This window comes from Amphiura filiformis, chromosome 5, assembly GCF_039555335.1.
Source record: "Amphiura filiformis chromosome 5, Afil_fr2py, whole genome shotgun sequence".
NCBI lineage: Eukaryota > Metazoa > Echinodermata > Ophiuroidea > Amphilepidida > Amphiuridae > Amphiura > Amphiura filiformis.
Genome location: NC_092632.1, coordinates 25,711,589 through 25,732,155, shown reverse-complemented (window position 1 = coordinate 25,732,155; position 20,567 = coordinate 25,711,589). Strand labels below are relative to the sequence as shown.

The window sequence follows — 20,567 nt, the reverse complement described above, 5'->3', positions numbered from 1 at the left end:
TCTCTCTCTTTTTCACTATTTCTTTATTCTTTCTTGCTCCTTTCTTTTTAGTTTTATTTGATTGATTCGCTGACTGCAGTGAATCGTGATTGATTGTTTTTCACTTTATATAATTCAGACATTTGTAGGCCTGCTAAGTCTGTCTTTTTGAATATTCTTCCCAAATTCGATTTGCAAATAATTGCTTTTTGATATTGTTGTTGATGTTATTGTTGTACCCTATTACATTGTAATCAGGGGAATAGCAGCATTGATTTATTTCATCAAAGATATCAAGGCTATAAATTCAAAATCAACACATTTTCCAGGGCGTAGCTGGACGAAGTGCCCCAATCAATTTTAAAATTTATAAAATCCTTATGAAAATTGCCGAAAATGGCTTGTACCCCTCCCCCGGCATCCGACCCGGCATGTCGAGCTATATAAGCCAAGTTTCATGTCTTGACCGTGGATCAATATTCTATTGTAAGTAGGCCTACGTCCCAGTAGGCCTACGCTTGTTCATTTTCTGCATGGCTGTTTCTGTTATGAACTTACGCCCCTCTGAAATCAAGCGCATGAAAAACTCTCGGCTAACCTTAACACTTACAGATGGTTGAGATACGCTTAATGACAATGTATATGGTTCTATTGCAGAATTAGAAACTGGTAGAATTTTGGATCGCTGTGATCGAAGCGTGAATACAATTTTTACACTGAGTACGGTTGCAATAATTTGCGAGCCAACAATAGCCACGTAGGACAAGGAGAGTGTGAAGTAGTAATATCCATCAGAAGAAATTACTTTTACAATTACAATTACAATTTAAGTCTTTTCCTGATGCGCCTGTTGAAGACTCTGGTACCAATCCGAAACAGAAAACACGCGGACCGCGAACCAAAACAGACAAAAGAACGCACACAGCAAAATCATATTTAGCTTTTTTTGAGGGTAATTACTCTGTCGAATGGACGACAGACTGCATAATATCTATCTATGGCTATACATGCCGTTATAAAAACTGAAATAAATAGCAACAGAGTCTGACATTCGTGTCGCACTTTACAGTAAAACAAGCTGAAGCCTGCCAAGACATTCCCGATAGGAAGGTTGTCAAAGACATTAAGAGGTCGAAGAAGACACAGTACCAAGTCATTAACAGCCAAACCTATGATGAATATTCACGAGCTCGAATTATTTTTCTTAAAGGCATATATTCGAATGATGAGACAGTTGCCTGGTATTCCAACAAGAAATAACAAAGAATTGAATACAATGCTCAAGATGTCATCTGAAAATAAGAGTAGACTATCCTCAGACATGGCGCTGGTATAATTCCCGTTATTCATTCTGGTTCTTTGGGAGGGCGGTCTGGTACAAAGAGGGAATCATACGGAATTGTTATAAAATTTCTGCTTCTACCAGTTCCAATGTGTCCTATCCTATGCTATGCATTTTAAAGTTACTACTATTTCGAGGTTTTGCTGAGATGAGTGCAAAGTGGATATCCTGCGCAGATCGCGACTGATATGGATTTGGTGTAATTTGGACTCGCTTGCTGACATGAGGTGGATACGGAAACCAAGTTCTGTGCATGGCAACACTTTTACATTGCTCATTCACATGATAGCTGATCCTCGTTATTTTGACTGAATACGTGTGGATTATATTCGAGCATTGTATTCAAAATTGGTTTTAGCGTATAATTCCGGAGTGTAAATGTATTTGTTCAAAAATTCTGAACGTAAGCTATATGAATTAAACACTACATTAAAATGCGTATGCTAAACTATTGTATTCACGTTAAAGAATACCCAAAACCTTTCATGATGCACTTAGATATCCACGTTTTCACTTTGAATGCCTTCAATAAAAGCATATATGTTAAAACATCAAAAACATAGAGTACTTATAAACGATTTTCGAATACACATTTTTACATTTACAAGATGTATCTGTATGCACCGTTCTTTAAAAGACTCCATTGCAAATCGCTGTGTAAGGGTTCTTATTACATGTTCTAATCATTTTATAGATAATTTAGGGATCAAAAAATCAAAATCCATCTGAATGTATTTTAGAGATGATTTCGCAGGATTATGGATATCTATAACATCAATTGTTCTGTGAGTACAATCGATCGTTTCAAGTTATGGGTATTATATTGGTTTTGGTCACGTGGTTTCCAATTATCATTCCCAAGCTCTTAAGGGGGTACTACACCCCTGGCCAATTTTGTGCCTAATTTTGCATTTTTCTCAAAAATTATTATAGCGCATTGGTGACAAGTAAGATATTTATATTACAGGGGCAAGGACTACTGCACTAGGAATTTTATTTCAACACAGACAACAGTTGTGGAGTTACAGTCAAAAATGAGGGAAAACCAATATTTGATCAATAAACCAATAACTACTTGCCTTGAGTTGCTGAATTTTCAGTGCAGTAGTTGTAGTCCTTGCCCTTATAATATACATATCTTACTTGTCACCAATGCGCTATAATTTTTGAGAAAATTGCAAAAATATGCACAAAATTGGCCAGGGGTGTTGTACCCCATTAACTGACGTCATTACCAATACCTTTGTCTGTACTCTTAATCATAAACTTAAAACTTGTAGAAAGTAGTTTCGGTTTTCATTTCAGTTTGTTACATAATCGTGTGACCACAGAATTGGTTTCAAGTTACCTTGATTACAAAAGACGTGTTTAAATTTCGCAGTGCAATATTCACAAGCAGAGAAATCGAACAGATCAATCTACATTTGAAAGCGTGGTTCAACTATGTTCGAATAATGTGATTGATATCCATCCAATCCATACATTATATTTGTTTACTTTAACATAACATAACACAAGGGCGGTAGAAGAAGGGCGATAATATGCTTAGCACAATCAAGACAATAGGCTATTATATACTTTTATAGTACTATACACTAGAGTGTGTCCTTCCTACACTAATATTAAATTTAATACTCCACTGCTGAGCAAAAAAGCGTTTGGTATTTGACCAATGAAGTAGCGGCGGTTTTCCAACGCAACAAAAAGCCCTCTACCTCATTGGCTAATCGCTATCGCTCAGTGATGAAGTATAAATTCAGCATTCGGTGTTATGATTGCAGACAAGTTTTGCTCCTGTCTTTTAATCCCTTGATTTTTGGTTTCTGAACAAAAGAGAAACTAAAACTGAGAACTTGAAACGAGGGAATGACTTCACTTAAACTCGAATTTGTTAGTGATATGAAGAGCTGCAAATATAGAAGGTCGTTTTGCTTTGGAAATATGGCAGGCACTGGGTTAGTATCAGTATGAGAACCAAAACTGTAACAAACCTCGCATAAAATAAAGGATCCATTACTACCAACAAGCATATTTCTGGTAGGCATACTGGCCACATCTAATGCTTTATTTTGATGGAGTGCTCAGAAACAGTAACGGATTTCAAATGCATGATCCAGCTTTTTAATAAATCTTAATCACGGATCAAATAAGCAAAAATAATTTCAAATTGAAACATGAGAGGATGCAACATGGAATCTCAGTGCAGTAAAAGGTCATCAGGAAGTCATCAGCTACTTTACTGACCAGGGCATTGGGGAGAGTTGCCCCCTAGCAAGAAATACTGGGATAGAACTGCCAAAATTTGTAATTTGCACCTTCCTCTACCCATGTAGAGCGCTACGTTCTAAATGTAGCAGCGCTATATAAATATTTATAATGTATGTATAATGTATGTATGTATGTTTACAATATAACCTATTGTACCCGGTACTATAAAACTGGAACTTATCAAACGTGTTCCAGCGTTAAAATGTTCTCACAACATAAATGATTCGAGATTGTAATTGTTATGGGTGTAGAAACTGCATAGAAAATGTCTTCAACATTAAATGGCAACATCAATAACAATAATTATTGAGATCTCGTCATCGCCATTTAACTGGTGGTACTTGTTTACTTTCAGGTTTTCTTGTTCTGCACTAAGCCTTAAGGCGATATAATACCCCGATTTTCATCAGTACCCCTCTTCTTTTTTTTCTTGCAAATTTATTAAGTACATATATATGTTTATCACCTCATGTCCTTAACTTATAAAATATATCTACATATAAAGTGACTTTCAACCATTTTAGTAAGTCATTTTAACCCTATATATTTTTTGTTTACTGTAACCTAGTAACTCAGATCTGTGTTTCATAACAAACCATAATTTATTCTTTTCAAAATGTTCAAGTAGGGTACATGAATAGAATACATTAAATCCTTTGTTATACTCTCTATAGAAAATCTATAGTGGTGCATGCAAAATACCTACCATGATATAACACTGAATAAATTAAATACACACTTATACAATAGATGCATAGTCATTAGTTGTTAGGAGAAGAAAAGGCTATTAGGTCACCGTATGTCAGGTTATAGGTCAATTGGTTCAGGTCAAATTTAAGCATCAATTTTGAATACACATGTGAGAGTCTGTGATATCATATGAGGCATAATTTTGATATTCTGTCTTTAACTGGATATATATCGAGAAGTGCATGGTGGATATACTAATATACCTTGGGATGTAAATGGTGAGTACAATTTAGAATGCCTAGTTGAGACGGATTTCACAAATAAATATAAAATAGTTACCAAAATCACAAAAGGTAAGCTTACGGAAAACTACCCAATATGGTTGTATAGGTGACAAGAAATACAATTTTTTTCATCACTGCTGTAGTATGGTTGTTGTAACCTGTTACCTATGGCTTAATTAAGTTTCAGTGCAATAATGTCGCAAGTTAAAAATACAAAATATAGCTCAACATTGAAAATAGAAGCATTTTAACCAGTTCCTTTTTGATAGTTGTGGAGCACCAAGTTCATGAAGTCATAAAAGAAATCAGGAACCACTTATTCCCATTTTACATATCAACTTTATTTCCCTAATGTGTTAGCAACACATATCCAAAATTTTAACGAAATCCGTTGATAGTAAGCTTTCCAAAATGAAGTGAATTTAAATCATCAGTGATGTACCTCCTTTTGGCTTCTATCTGTAAAAGCATGTAAGCTACATTGATACCGATACCACCAATAAAACGAGAAGATTTGCCCTTCATTTTGCATACCACTTTGTCCAATTTTTTTTGTAATTTCTTCACAAAATGCAAAAAATGCAAAAAAAAAAATCAATGGGTGTAGTACCCCCTTAATGCTATTCATTAATGTGAAATGAAGTCAGTTTACAGATGTGATCTCTTTTCTTGTTTAGTCTTGCCCATTTTGATCTAAATTAAAGTAATTTTAATCACGTTTTTACTTTCCTCTCTGAATCGTTTGTTTGCCAAACTGTAGAGAAGAGGGTTTATCACAATATTAATCAGAAACAACTCATCTCTTACAAATTTAATAAAAGCGGTCATGCCAGCTGAATCGTTAAAATTCTTAATCTTGGTGATATCATTTGGAATAAGAAAGAATACACCACTTGGGATCCATACCAATATGAAGCATACAGTAGTCAACAGTAGCATTCTTGTTGTTTTACCATGAACATCTTTCGAAAACGAATGCGGGCCACTTGTTTCTGCCACTCCCCTCTCCGTAATTTCCTTCCGTGCATCATTTGCTCTACATGGTATTGGTATACCAACGTTGGCACTTCCAGAATGGTGAGATACACTCGATGATACTGTAGATGGTTCCACTACCGAATTCAAGACTGGACGAATTTTGGACCGCTGCGAGCGAAGCGCGAATATTGTTTTAATACAAAGTACCGTTGTAACGATTTGTGAGCCGACTATAGCAGCGCAGTATGAAAAGAGTTGAATGTAGTCAAAAGACCTGTGACCAGAAGCAGTTATTTTGCATTTGAAGGCTTTTCCCGATTTATTTGAAGACGAAACTGGTATCAGTCCCTTATAAATAAAGTTCGGAAGGACAACCAACATAGACAAAATAGTACAGACAAGAAAAGCATATTTAGCTTTTTCTTTAGTAACAACTCGGTCGAATGGTCGACACACAGCAAAATATCTATCCAATGCGATACAAGCGGTCATAAAAACCGAAATAAATACTAACAGAAGTTCTAACTGATGTCGTATTTTACAATAAAACAAGCTGAAGTGTTTTAAGTCACCAGCGATAGGAAGGTTATCAAAGACGTGAAGAGGTCGAATAAGACACAACATCAAATCATTTACTGCCAAACCTATGATGAATATTCGCGCACTTGAATTGTTTTTCTTAACGGCATATACTCGAATGATGAGACAGTTGCCTGGTATACCGACTAGAAATAACAAAGAATTGAATACAATACTCAAGATGTCATCTGAAAGTAAGAGTAAACTCACTCCAGAAATACTGCTGGTATTATTCCCGGTGTTGGTCATGCTTCATGTTCTGAAGGTATGAATCAAATAAGATCATATCATATCATAGTTTTATTCAATTAAAATCCAAAAAATATATTCGGTAGGTAGCGGCTCGGGTAGTACATGAAATGGAGTACAATTCATTTTGCCGCGTTCCTGTTTTATAGACTGATCAAGATAATATGTTCATGACGAGTGAGGTATTATACGTATTATCTGAGCACTCTTTTCAAACATGCTTCCGTATTAGTGACGAAATGTTAAAATGAAATTTTTAAGAAATTCCGAACACAGTGAAACGTGATGTATAGTTAAACTACGTCATTTATTAAAGCAACATTTAAAACATTTATGCCATACATTGTATCCATTAGAGTGAAAATGGAACTAAACTGTTTACAATGTAAACATTTTACACCAGAATACTCAAAGCTTTTATGATTAACATTACTTTGTTTTCACCTCATTTGAATTCTTTGCAAGAACAAAACGTAACAGACAAAAGCGACATTATGATATTTTACACCAAATTTGTATAGTGAAAACGTCACGTATATGCTAATGGAACGGTCCCGGAATTGGAAGAATTTTGAATGTCCCAGTAGGTACAATGTTTCTACGTATTTGGGCTTTAAGATCGCCAGGGATGCAAGCTCAGAGGATCCTTTCACTTTGAAATCAGGATGGAAGTTAATGGATTAATGACAGCTTTGTGAAAAAATCAACTAAAAGCTGTGACAGCTAAAGCAAACTTCGGCACCAAAAAATTACGGAGCTTGGTGTACAGTCATGTTTATAAGAACATGAATGCTACATATTGCGTCAAATTAATTGCACCTTAAGGGCTCGAATAGCGACGTGTTCTCGTTTTTTTGTGGGTACTGAGAGCATATCGAATTGCATTTTAAATATGAGCAATGTCCTTCTGATATCAAATAATTCTGATTTAAAAAAAAATCAATTGGGAAGCTAACAAACAGAGTGAGTACGGTGATTGAAAAGATCAGATATGTAAATCTATCAATTATACATAAATTAATACAAACCAGAGTTTTATGCCTAAAGATTTATGCATTCAAGATGGCGTGAAATAATCAACATTTCTGCAAGGTGCAATTCATATGGCGAAAAGTAGCAACACAAAACACATTTCATAGTTACAAACGAGATATGCTGTAAACAAATGTTAATTTTACATTTTCCGTTGACGCATAATGTTCTAAATGATTATATTGAGTATTATAGGATATTCCCCATGTGTTTCGTGTCTTCCCAGCAAACACAAAACGTTTACGACATCATTCGCAAAAGGTTATAAAAGGTTGTCAGAAAACGTTTAAATGTCGGGTTATATAAAGGGTATATTAAGAGTATAAAACGTATTCATAACTTTAAAAAACATTTTTTGATAATCTACTGCTCAGCAAACAAAAATGTTTTACAGAAAACGTTTAAATGTCGGGTTATATAAAGGGTATAAAAACGTTTTAATAACATTCCAAAAACATTCTTGAAAAGTTGATACAAAACATTCTAAACAGAATGTTATTTTGGGGTTGAAAAAATATTTTGCAAAAAATGTTTGCCCAAAATATTTGCAATAACGTTTTAAAAATGTTTTCATGACCTTTATATAACCCGACATTTAAATGTTATTAAAAGGTTTTGAAAAATACATTTTAAGAACATTTCTGTGTTTGCTGGGTTCAAATATTTTAACACAATGTTATTTAAGTATTGACAAAATATTTGGCAAAAATGTTTGCAATAATAGTTTAAAATAACATTTTTTGAAAACATTTGAAAAATATTGTTGTAGTGTGTTTTCATACAAAACGTTTTAAAACGTTATCATGACTTTTATATAACCCGACATTTTAATGTTATTAAAACGTTTTTACCTAAACCAAAAACCAAAATATAACTTATTTAAAACGTTTTTAAAACGTTTTTGTGTTTGCTGGGTCGTGATTAATTTACAAGATTATTTTGCACCGACACCTGACTGATGTGATTAATTGTGATCTTTACATTGTATCAGGTTGATTCAAGGTAGACTAACTAGTATTACCGACAAAATAACTTTCTAGTTGCATCTTTACTATCATCTCTGACTCGTCTGTTAGCCAAGCTGTAAAGAAGAGGGTTTATCAACAATGTTGATAAGGAATGCTTCTTCTCTCACCAATCTGATAATGACGAGCAACCCCAGTGAATTGTCTTTGTTTGTGATATCACGTGGAATAAGATAGAATAATAGACCTGGGATCATAACAGAATGAAACATATGGTAGTCAACAGCAGCATTCTTGTCGTTCGCCTATAAGCATCTTTCCACACGGTAATGCGGGCCACTTGTTTCTGCTGCCCCCTGTACCCTAACTTCTCTTTGTGCGTCTTTTGTCGCATTGACACTAGACGGTTTGCGTACACTTAATGATACTGCAGATGGTTCTACTGCAGAATTCAAAACTGGCAGAATTTTGGTTCAATGTGATCGAAGCGTGAATATAATTTTTGCACAGAGTATGGTTGCAATAATTTGTGAGCCCACAATGGCCGCGTACTTAAGAAATAGGGTGAAGTAGTAATATTCATCAGAAACAATTACTTCACAAAAGTCTTTTCCTGGTGCGCCTGTTGTTGATACCAGTCCGAAACAGAAAACCCACGGACCGTTAACCAGAACAGACAAAAGAACGCACATAGCAAAAGAATAGTTAGCTCTTTTTTGGAATGATAACTCGGTCGAATGGACGACATACTGCATTATGTCTATCTAATGCAATACATACCGTCATAAACACTGAAATATATATCAACAGAAACTGACACTGGTATCTGACACTTTTGCAGAAGAGCAAGCTAAAGTCTGCCAAGTCATTCGCGATAGGAAGGTTTTCAAAGACGTGAAGTGCCAAACCTATGATGAATATTCTCGAGCTCGAGTTAATTTTCTTAACCGCATTATACTCGAATGATGAGACAGTTGCCTGTAATTTGAACTCACTTGCTGACAATACGGCAACCATGTTCTGCGCATGACAAGTGACTTCGTCACTAAGCAAACAGTGACGAAGGAGCACAATCTGTTGGGACCGAGACTGTGACCAATGGAGCAAAATCATATTTCCCGCTGTATTTGTATTATCTTCTATACACATGTGATATGTTAAAACATCAAGTACTTTAACACTCTTTTTGAATTGTGATATTCACATGTATTTTGAAGTATGTTCACAAGGCTTTGTTGAATAAATCTCTAAATGGTTTGGCTCCATCAGATCTCTCTCTTTCTCTCTTCAAAGTTTAATTATATTTCCTATAGATATTGTGTTAATACAAGACAAGCCGCAGCTGATCTGCTGGCGCTATCACCATGTTCCAATGGCAATGATACTGAAGATTTTAAGTCTTCATTAATCATTTTCCTACAGTGGTGTTGAAGTATGGAACAAAATTAATCTTGAGATCAGAAAGTCACCAAGTATTCAACGTATTATGCGCATATACAAATCATGATCAAGAGGTATATTTCCATGTAGTATACGTGTACTTTTTTGAGGAACATAACATTTTTGTCTTTAGAACCAATATTGGTCTATTTTGCATTTAGAGTATATCGTATATTTTAGTTAATGCGGCTTTTTTTTTTGAAGAAATGAGAAAAAATTAGACAAAGTGGTATGCAAAATGAAGGGGCAAATCTTCTCGTTCTATTGGTGGCATCGGTTTCAATGTAGTTTACATGCTTTTAAAGGTAGAAGCCAAAAAGTGGTACATCACTGATGTTTTATACTGTTTGTGTTAATATTATTATTTCCAGTGTTGTTCATTTTGATTTTTAGGAGGTCTCAAAATAAAAGATCATAATGCAATTTCATATTTAAATTGAACGATTCTTTATATTTTCAGAGCCACCAAAAACGTTTACATTAGCAGATAGGCGAGGTCTGCTTATTCACTTTAACAAGGCGTAGTCTTCAGTAAACGGCTCTTTTCAGAGCCATCAGTAGGCAAGGGGCGGACCACATGCTTTTGATGGAATATTAATAAATTTGATTTAATGTCATATTTCATAAATATACATAGCACATAGAAGGAATCACGTGGAATGTTTCCTGTCTTATAGCTTTTCAAATGTAGCTTTTTATTATTTGAGCGTTATTCTCAAATCTCTTCATGGTAAACGTAAAAATAATGCACATAGTGCAGGGAAACGTGCAGAATAGTTCCGGGAAGCTATTGAGACATATTAAACCCCGTTACATATCTATTTGAGTGCTATGTGTATGTAGAACTTTATCATTGTTTATTGTCATGTCTATCACCATGTGTGACAGGTTGGGGTGTGTTCGGGAGTGGGAGTATTATATAGAGTGTGAGGGTTGGTGTGCCTGTGCCTTTTAGAACACCATTATATTAGCAGAAATTGCATTCAATGCATCTGATGGCATTTGACTGAGTTTATAGAGGGTGAACTTTTAAGTTCACCCTCTATAAACTCAGTCGAATGTCGAAAAAGAATTCTTTTTCCAACGAACGTAGAATTATTATAGGTCATTGAACGACCAGGTGAGGTCAAACAATTAGGAATTAGGAATTAGGAATTAACAATAAGTAATACATTTTTCATTTGTTGCAAAATAAGTCAAGAGGAAAATTGATTTGACGATAACTAAACCGTTGCATTGTTTTACGGTCAGAATTAGGTAAAACAAGCCGACCGGTAAATTGCCGGCCATAGTTTCATCATTCCTTTATTTAAATTGTTGCTTCATGTAAACTTTTGTGTGTGTGTGAGTAATACAGTGGAAATTAAATGATTAATTACTTTTATATATAATATAAGCATTAGCCATAGTATGGCAAATATCAAGAAATCGTCTGAGAAAGAGTGTTTTTCAAAGGAACGGTTCTATGAAATATCCCCAAATATCTTCAATCATGTTAATTAACAGTTTAAACTACTACAGTAAAAATTAATATGGGCCACAACGAAGGGGATATAAAATGTGTGCTTTTACATAACAAAATGGCACATCATAATTTCTGTGTTTCTGTGGTTTAATATTATTTTGTTTCATATCATGTTCGGTATCAAATGGTATATTATCCATTGGCTAAATTCATGTGCACCTAGAAGCCATGAAAGGTTGGAGCACGTAACCATGGTAACACACGTACGCTATTAAATACTAGATATCTTCAGCGAATAAAATTTATTTAAATTCAAATGTCTAGAAATAGCCTGTGTTTACCCAGGAGTGTTTATATATAGTTTGGTATAGTTTGGTTATCTTTTTATCTATGTTTGAATCTGGAGGAAAAGCATTATCTTGATTATATCTTCTTGTTGTTTTACGTTGATCAGTGCACGATAGTTATGCGTTACTGAATTGTATATCATTTGTTTGTGAACGGTTTACATTACAACATATTTTCTTTATGTTATGGTCATAAAATATATTTAAGTAAAAAGAATATAGAGGCATCTGAACTCGTATTAACTAATAATAATTATATCCCTTATAGGGTATATGGATAAACTAGCTACTTCGATCGCAATACTAGAAACACTTTTTACCAATATCTGACACCTATAGTTTGTTGATTGCCCCGGGGTCCTACACCTTTGTAGTTTATTCAGTCACGAAACTTTGACCCACATAATCTAATATCCTTTGAAGCATTTTTTTGTGTGGCCGGGAAGTCCCATACCATAATCCTATGTAGGTTTGGTTTACCATGAATTGAATGTACAGTATATTTGTTACCTGATACTTTTAAACCATAGCCTGTAGGAAGTCTGAACGCACATTTGATAGACCTGTTGATGTTTAATTATAGCTGTGTCCGCGGTTGTTACAAGGAATTATTTGAATCGATGAATGGTAGCTACAATGGTAAGTATATTTTGATAATTATATTATGCTTTTATTTAGATGGTTAGATTAAGTTATTTTTATTACAATTTTGAAATAAAAATATTTCTCAACGTTAAACCTACAATACGGGAAAATTGCCGATTTGAGGGGATTTGAGAACTTTTGTAACATTGAACTATAAGTGAGTCCCACGCAAGTAGCGATAGTTTACGGTCGCCGTTTCCTTAAGCATGTTAAGACTTTGAGACTCTGGCATATTATTGCATGATTTTGGATGTGCTTGAAAAAATGGAGACAATGCAACGAATTATTTATAATTGTATGCTTGTTAATTATTTTAAGGTAAAATTCTTGACTGTTGATAGTAACATCATGAACATATTGAGTGTAATATAAAATCACGATTGTTGTTGAGGTACTTTATTAAGATGGTTAAAATATATATAATGTACACGCTGATCAAATGCTCTTGCACAACATTTTGGAACTATGTTCGTATATTAATCACAGACTGCTTTTAATTGTCATTCACCACGTTTTGTTTTCTACATTTTACGCGTACATTGTGCATAAATTGCAGAGAATTCTTAAAAGCAATGGACATAACAAGTGGTGTTTTACCCGGCCACGTGAAACTCATTACCAACCCTCGGCTTGTTTAACCTTTATAGATATGGTTAATTGATTCTGAATAGAACTTGTTGAACTTCAACATGTTTGAAGTTCATGTCGGTGTTAACGCGTGGATTTAATTTTTAGTGTGCTGAGTTACGAAATTTACTTTCTGATAATATTCTCTATTAAACAAGGAATTTCCATCAAAAACATCAGAACAAAATTGCACAATTGGTTAAATACCAAATTTATCTTAAAAAAATAATATTAGGTGCATTATAAATATTCGAGAGAATAAAATCATTTCATATTTACTTTCGTATAATTCAGGATATTTTCACCATCTGAAGTAATAAGTGCACTTGTAAAATGGAAAAACGTATATCAGTCTTCCCATCGTCTGTCATGGTGGACCAGAGGGTTCAAATCTCCGTAACAGGTCTGGACGCAGGGTCAAAGGTCACAATTAGATCCTTCATGTTGGCAGAAAAATACAGATTTGAGGCACATGGGCACTTCATAGCTGATCAAAATGGACAAATACGACTTACACATAGTCATTCTGTCGGTGGAAGTTATAAAGGTACGTTATACCACGTCAAATGAGAACAATGTTGTTTGATTAAAAAAGGTTTCCCGTATTTTGTCAGAGTAGCCTACCTAAACCGTCGTGTGGTAATATAGAAAGATGGAAATATTAGGCAATGTAAAAAATCAAAGCAAGATATCTCTTTAAAAAAAGTGCGGACTTACAAGAGGGTAATACAGCTATACTTAAATCAATACCAAACTCTACAAAACATTGAACTTTGGATATGGTATTAATCCAATATTGAAAATACCATTCTAAATGCGAAGAAGGAAAGCATCAGCACATAGCAGCAGCATCAAAGCGTACACAAAACCTAACGAATAAAAAAGCAGCTGGGGAGGCTTCAAAACCCAAACGCTGGTCAACCACTGGCAGTGGCGTAGCGACTGTTAGGCAGAGGGGGCAATTGCCCTGGCCACAACCTTAGGGGGTTAGGTGCCGAATTGACCTAATCAGTATCGATTCTGCGCCCACTCCAAGGAATGTAAGTCAAAATTTTCGCACGCTTCGCGCGCATTTTATCACAAATACTCATTTGAAATAAGACCGCAATTCACTGAACTTCTTTATAACCAAAATTACTTAGTAGTATTTTGTGCAAATTAATCATGTATCATTTGCCCCGGTGGCGCCACAACCCCTAGCTACTCCACTAACCACTGCACTGGTGCCCTGGCAGAACCGCACCAGTTCTGTAAGGGTGCCAGTGGTTGGGGTTTAAAGCCATCCATAATAGTTTATTAAACCAATTGTTTTATCAAGCTATATGTGTAATTTCATTTTAGGTGTTCAACCCATGGGATTATTTTCATGCATGCAGCCATCACCGGGACAACGTTCAGGAATACGATATTCAAAGAAAGACATCACAACACCGCTTATCGTTACTCTATCTCTACATAATGAACACATTGATACAAAGATGCTACAAACTAACGAGTCTATTGCTAGCACTCAACTACGCAGATGGTATTTAGCAGATCATTGTGAGAGAATTGTTGTACGTAATGGAAGAATACGAGGATCACTGATAAAACCAAAAGGTGTGTATACGGTCATTGTAGATATAAGTATGTCATCGATCTGTTCGTTTTCCTTCAAAATGTATTGATGGCGGATACCTTCTAAAGACGCCAAAGATAATACGCCTAACCTTACACGCCCAAGATGGAACTTTAATCGTCTAAGATGCAATCTTAATCTTAGACGCCTAAGATTTAGTCTCACTTCTGTTGTAGGTGGCATACGTTCATGTCAACGTATAATTACACCCCTTGGCCTAGAAACCACGCGCGTATTTGGTGTGTGTGTGTGGGGGGGGGGGCTTTATTTGATGATGGAGATGATATGATTATGAATTAGTTTATTGTCCCCGGTAAGCACAGCCCATGCCTCTTAGCCTCCACTCTCCCCCACTCTCATCATCCTCGCCTCCCCTTACAGTCGAACACTATTCCACTCCACTCTCGAGTTCTCCTCCCCTTTCCACTTCCAATGCTCTTTCCCATCGACTTGAAGGATATGCTTCTTCACAGGACCAAGTTTCCCGAAAAAAATACGTATTTTCCTAGGATGTCCTTCAAGTATTACAGTTGCCATTTGAAGACATAAGGCCCTGTTATGTTTTGGCTTAGATAATCTATGGTTTTGGTGTGTTGTTGACGCATTTTGGCTCTATTCATGACAGAGTTCGGACCTGATGGTATTTCTGAAGATAGAAAAACTGCATTCATTTCCGAACTTTTATTCAACCAAGAAGCAATAAAACCATCAAACAAAAGGAAATACCGTATGTTATGACTTATCAACATCATTAATGCTATATACGTAATAACAGATCACGCTCATGTTCTCAATTGCATTTTGGATAACATGCGAAACGTCTGTGTGAATATTTATACGCGTAGGTCGTGGGCATTTTCCAGGTGTGATTGATATGTTTGGCCATGCTGGAGGATTGCTAGATTTTCGGGCTGCGCTTTTGGCATCTCATGGGTTTGCAGTGTTAGCTTTGGCATTTTACAATTACGATGACCTTCCAACAGATATAAATGAAATAAGTGTTGAGTATTGCGATGTAAGTGGATTTATTTCTCTGTTTTTTCTTTTACTATTTATGTTCATCTTAAAAATGTTATGGTTATTAACAGAAGAATGATAATGATTAGCATCCCTCATTTGCCACCTAGAAGTGTTGTTTGTTACCATTTAAAACAATGTCAAATATCATCACCAGGCTAAACCTATTGTGTATCAAAGATTGTTCTAAATAACTTTAGCTTAAAAGTTACCCTAGATATACATTTCTATTTTCAGGAAGCTGTGCAATGGTTCAGCAACGAGCCTTACGTAATAAAAGGGGGAATAGGTGTATGTGGAGTTTCATTTGGTGGTACCATAGGCCTGCAAATGGCGTCTCGTTTCCCTGACAAGGTAACACCGATTTAAAGATGCATTGAACACATTCGTCTGAAAATTTGTAATTTAAAATTACTTTTAATTACATAGATCGTGATGAAGAATTGGAAAACAAATCTGATATTAATTGTTTATATGGTTTAGTGTGTTCGACGTTTTAAAATTCCATTTCATGTATTTTAAAGATAAGAAAAATATTCTAGACTGAGATTCCGAAAAGGCAATAACGACTGAGGTTATAATATCAAAATTAATTTTTATAACATCATGTTATCCACATTTGTTTTCTTCTTTCTGCTTTCTTTCAGATATCTGCTTCAGTGGTAATTTCAAGTCCAATAGCGGTCATAGAACCACCAATTAAATACAAGGGAAAGCCAATGCCTTATTTGGAGTAAGTTTGAATCACAAACGAGGTTATTATATATATTATTATATAAACACGTAAAAAATTGCAGGCCGTATCGAAAAGAGGGGAAACCATCCCGACCTGGGACTGTTCCTGCATCGGCCTCACCGGTCCGAGGCAAAGTCGAAAAACACGCTTGCCCAAACTATCAAATTGCTATAAAAGTGTTTGAGCCCATTCTTAATATGCTTTGAAGCTGCATTGAGAAATGAAACTATATCAATGAAATGTTGTCTTTCCTTGTTAGATTACCAAATCATCCACAGCGTTAGCTCCCAAAGGAATTCTTTATCTGCCCCTAGCCGAGATGATTTGTTTACTATAGTTTATCATACAGCTAGAGACAGATGCAATCCAGCTTTCCAGGAAGTGACCTTTGCCTGAAACAATTAATTAAATGTGTCACGCCGGAAGCATTTATTTGGCCAGGATATGGTACAATAAGGTATCACCCTCTTTTCATCTCAAACGTTAGTAGAATGTGACAAATTGTTTAATATCTGTAACGTAGGCATATTTGAACAATTTAAATACATCAAAGTTGAATGTTGAAACCAATATCGATTATATATATATATATATTACACAGTTTTGACCGAGGTAAATCCAAACTATTGCCAGATGGAAGCTTACGAGCAAAAGGGTGCTATAGAGATGTTCGAGAAGTCTCCGAGGATACAAAGATTAAGGTATGGACGTTGCTTGTATGTGTCAAATTGCATAAGACTTCAGGTCTTTCGGTAGTTCATACACGATTACCAAGTGCGCATATGAATTCCAGCAAAGACTATTTTAATACGTCCGGGAATATGTCTCACTTTTTAGTGGACGCAAAATATTCGTTGCAAAATATTCGTTGCAACATGTCTTCGTTATTCCCATTCTATTTCCAGTAATGTTTAACTTCTAACATTCGACATCGCATATAATTGATTTTCTGTGAACACAGATTCATTAGAAAATAAAAATGAATTGAAATAGATTGAATAACGAATACTTGTTGAACGAATGTCCGGAGTATTATATGTGGCCCTTAAGTAGATACGGTAATCGTATAGTGAAGTTTAACTTTATTATGGTGGCGCTCTGCAATAAAGCTGCATTGTCACTTCGCTTAGACTTTTTGTAAACAATTGTCACCTATTTTACTTATTTGTGGAGACAATTTAATCGGGTTTCGACCAGACAGCTTTTTAAGTCAAGTAGTGCCACCACAAAAAACCCGAACTTAATTTATATCAAAACGTCAAACCCATACAGCCCTTCAGCAACCTTTGCACTTTGGAATGCGCGATCAAGAGGACGAGAAAAGGCATCTACTTGGCTGTTGTCCCTGTGAAAAGTCGCCATTTCTCCACAGCTTCTTCACAGCTCCAAGATTTAATGTTTGAGAATGTACTGTATGGTAAAAACCTGCATCTGCATATAGGAAACATTTCAGAACAACGCATTTGCAACACAACTTGCGCGCCATTGACCAACGTCCTGATGTGTGCTTGTTCTGCTTACTCTCACAGCCGCCTTTGATACTGCTGACCATCTAGTTTTACTTCCGCGGCTGAGAGATCGTTATGGTGTGTGTGACGACGCGCTGAAGTAGTGCAAAAGCGAACGTCGGCAAGCTGATGGTTATTTGCGATAGCACATCTAGGACGTATACTATGAACTGATCCGTTCCTCAGGGATCTGTTACTGGTCCATTCATGTCCACCATCTACTCCGTTCCTCTTGAAGATCTCAAATCTCTTCTATCACTGTTGGCATGTCAGAAGTCGAATGATCTTATGACGTTCGTGGGGACGTTCGCCAACTTGGTATCATCATGAACCAATACATGATTCTTTCGTCACAGGTTACCTAGGTCTGCCAGTCTGGCTCTCTTGTAATATCGAAGTTAGGTAGCATTCACAGGTATATCGACCGCTTTGCGACAGAGAGGTTGGTCCACACGCTTGTAACATCGAGGCTCGACTCCAATAATGAATTGTTGTACTATTTCAAAACATCAACGGATGCAGAACAGTACCGTAAGACTTGTGTTTGGAGTTTAAGGGATATCGTGTGGATGTAAACTCTTTGCGACGAAATGAGCAAATTCCGTTTTAACAAATTAATCATTGACCAGTACCAATGTGACCGACAAGCTAACTGATGGAATAGTCACAAATAAACACGTAACAAATCTATAGGTAATGAATGCCACTGTTTTTTTAATTTTCAGATTGAAAACATACGCAAGATGTTATTCATTGTAGGGGAGGACGATGAAGATTTCGACGCCTCGTTACACGCTAGTGAAGCCGTTAAACGTCTTCACGCAAACGCACGAAATAGTGACGATTACGAGGTTCTGTACTATCCGGGGACTGGCCATTTAATTGAACCCCCTTATCGTCCAGTAACAACAATGAGTTACCACAGAATTGCAGGTGAGAAGAATCTATAGGGTTGACATAATTATTTGAACAAGAACTTTAATTAGAATTATAAATTTATGCATTATATTATTATCCTTAGTATTTTCGTTAATATTTGTACAATCCACGACCTGGAAGGGCAGAGTTTTGTATCTCAGGCTCAATATGCTCGTAGAATGATCCCGACTAAATTCCAGGCAAACAGTATGTATTCCTTAACATTATTAACCAAAATATTGCTTTTGTGCATTTCAGATACATTAATTAAGTGGGGAGGTAATATTGAAGACCAAGCCAAGGCCCAGGAAGATGCATGGCTACAAGTACTTGGATTTCTTCACAAACATATTGGTGTAAATGCATCAAGTAAACTATGACCACATAATTCATTCATTCATTTATTCATTCATTCATAGTATTTCATAATAAATATAGTAAATCAAAAACACTTTTGTTTTGCATTCTGAACATCACAATGTTTTCAATTCATGAGTTGTGCAATATGAAGTATGTGCTCCGACTTGGAAGGCAAAAACGCCAGCCCAGCCAAAAGTTGCTTGCAATATCCGTATACCAAAGTCAATCTTGTCCTTCCGTTTCCCATTGCAAATGCGTGCCAAAAGGGTGATCTCATGATGGCTCTAGATACAAATACCATTATTTATTCACCATGCAATGAATGTAAGGTGTCAAATTTGTAAAAGTATTGTAATAAGTCTATACAAATAAATATTATTGGTACTTATTTGTTCTCTATTTAATTGTTGATTGGAGTATAATGTGATATGGTCTGATTCCTCCCTGAATTACGTGTAATAAAACTCTTCGTTTGGAGAGGCTGAACTAAATAGCCGATAAGTGTCCATGTTTAAACGGAATAGTATTATATTTAAATGGACTTGGTTTAATATCGAAAGTTTCGAAATTTTGTGCTAAAGGTGCCTGACCTGCCAGAAAATAAATTTTCCCTTCTTTTGGCCTGCCAAGATATAATTTTTACCTTGGGATTTACTTTACTGTCTAACGCTAGGTTCAAATACAAAAAGAAAATACAGGGTAAATGTTCAGAGTAATTTTATTCGTTCTTTTTTGGATGATTTTGAAATTATGCTATTTCAAAAGGGTTATTGGTCCTTCTTCGAACTTCTTCGGAGGGTGGGGGGCAGTGGTCACTGGGTTTTAGCAGTTCTCTGGGTATACCGTTTTTTACGGATTTCCAGGATAAAAATACCCTATAGGGCTACGGTACACGAGGGCCCGATACGAGGGCCCGACAGTCTAGAGGAATAACTACATATATTAACCAAATTGCTCATAATCTGCGATGCTACATTTGTATTCTTCCGTTTCGCTTGTTTCAGTCCAAAACTAACCACTAACGTGAGCTGAACATAAAAACACTCGCGATATTAAATATGTTTTGTGCGGTACAATCACAGGGTTGTGCCACCCCTTCCGAAACCCTGACTACGCCACTGATGCTGCGTGTTGCATGGGTTTGAGAAGTAGTTCAGTGATCTTTAGAATTCATTTTTGTCAAAGGGTCACCATGTCATCAATGTGGAGGCTCATATTGACCCAATTATGGTTTCAGTGTGCAATTATTTATAGGCTATTATAACAATTATGATGTATTTAGTTGTCTTTCAAAATTCGGGCTAGTTAGACTTATAATATTTGATGTGTTTACGTTGGTGCCCAGGAAAGATACAAAAACACAATTCAGGTAATTTCACTTTATTTCAATCAACCCAGAACATTTTGATTCTGAATCTTCATGTATTTTATTTAGCCTTAATCTTATTATTGCAATTACCATAAAAATATGATGTGTATTATATCAGTTGCCTCTATCTTGTGTCAAAAATTGCTGGTCT

The 20,567-nt window shown here is 35.7% G+C and overlaps 1 protein-coding gene across 1 annotated transcript; it reads left to right on the top strand.

Annotated features, from left to right (window-relative positions):
* The first annotated feature begins 12,160 nt into the window (after positions 1–12,160).
* On the top strand, positions 12,161–19,406 carry LOC140152867 (acyl-coenzyme A thioesterase 1-like). The gene is made up of 9 exons (XM_072175394.1): positions 12,161–12,257; positions 13,185–13,437; positions 14,232–14,489; positions 15,354–15,523; positions 15,763–15,879; positions 16,173–16,258; positions 16,863–16,962; positions 18,495–18,702; positions 18,946–19,406. Exons 2-9 carry the CDS (start codon positions 13,224–13,226, stop codon positions 19,065–19,067), a joined length of 1,275 nt encoding a protein of 424 aa, XP_072031495.1. The 5' UTR covers positions 12,161–12,257; positions 13,185–13,223; the 3' UTR covers positions 19,068–19,406.
* The last annotated feature ends 1,161 nt before the right edge of the window (positions 19,407–20,567 follow it).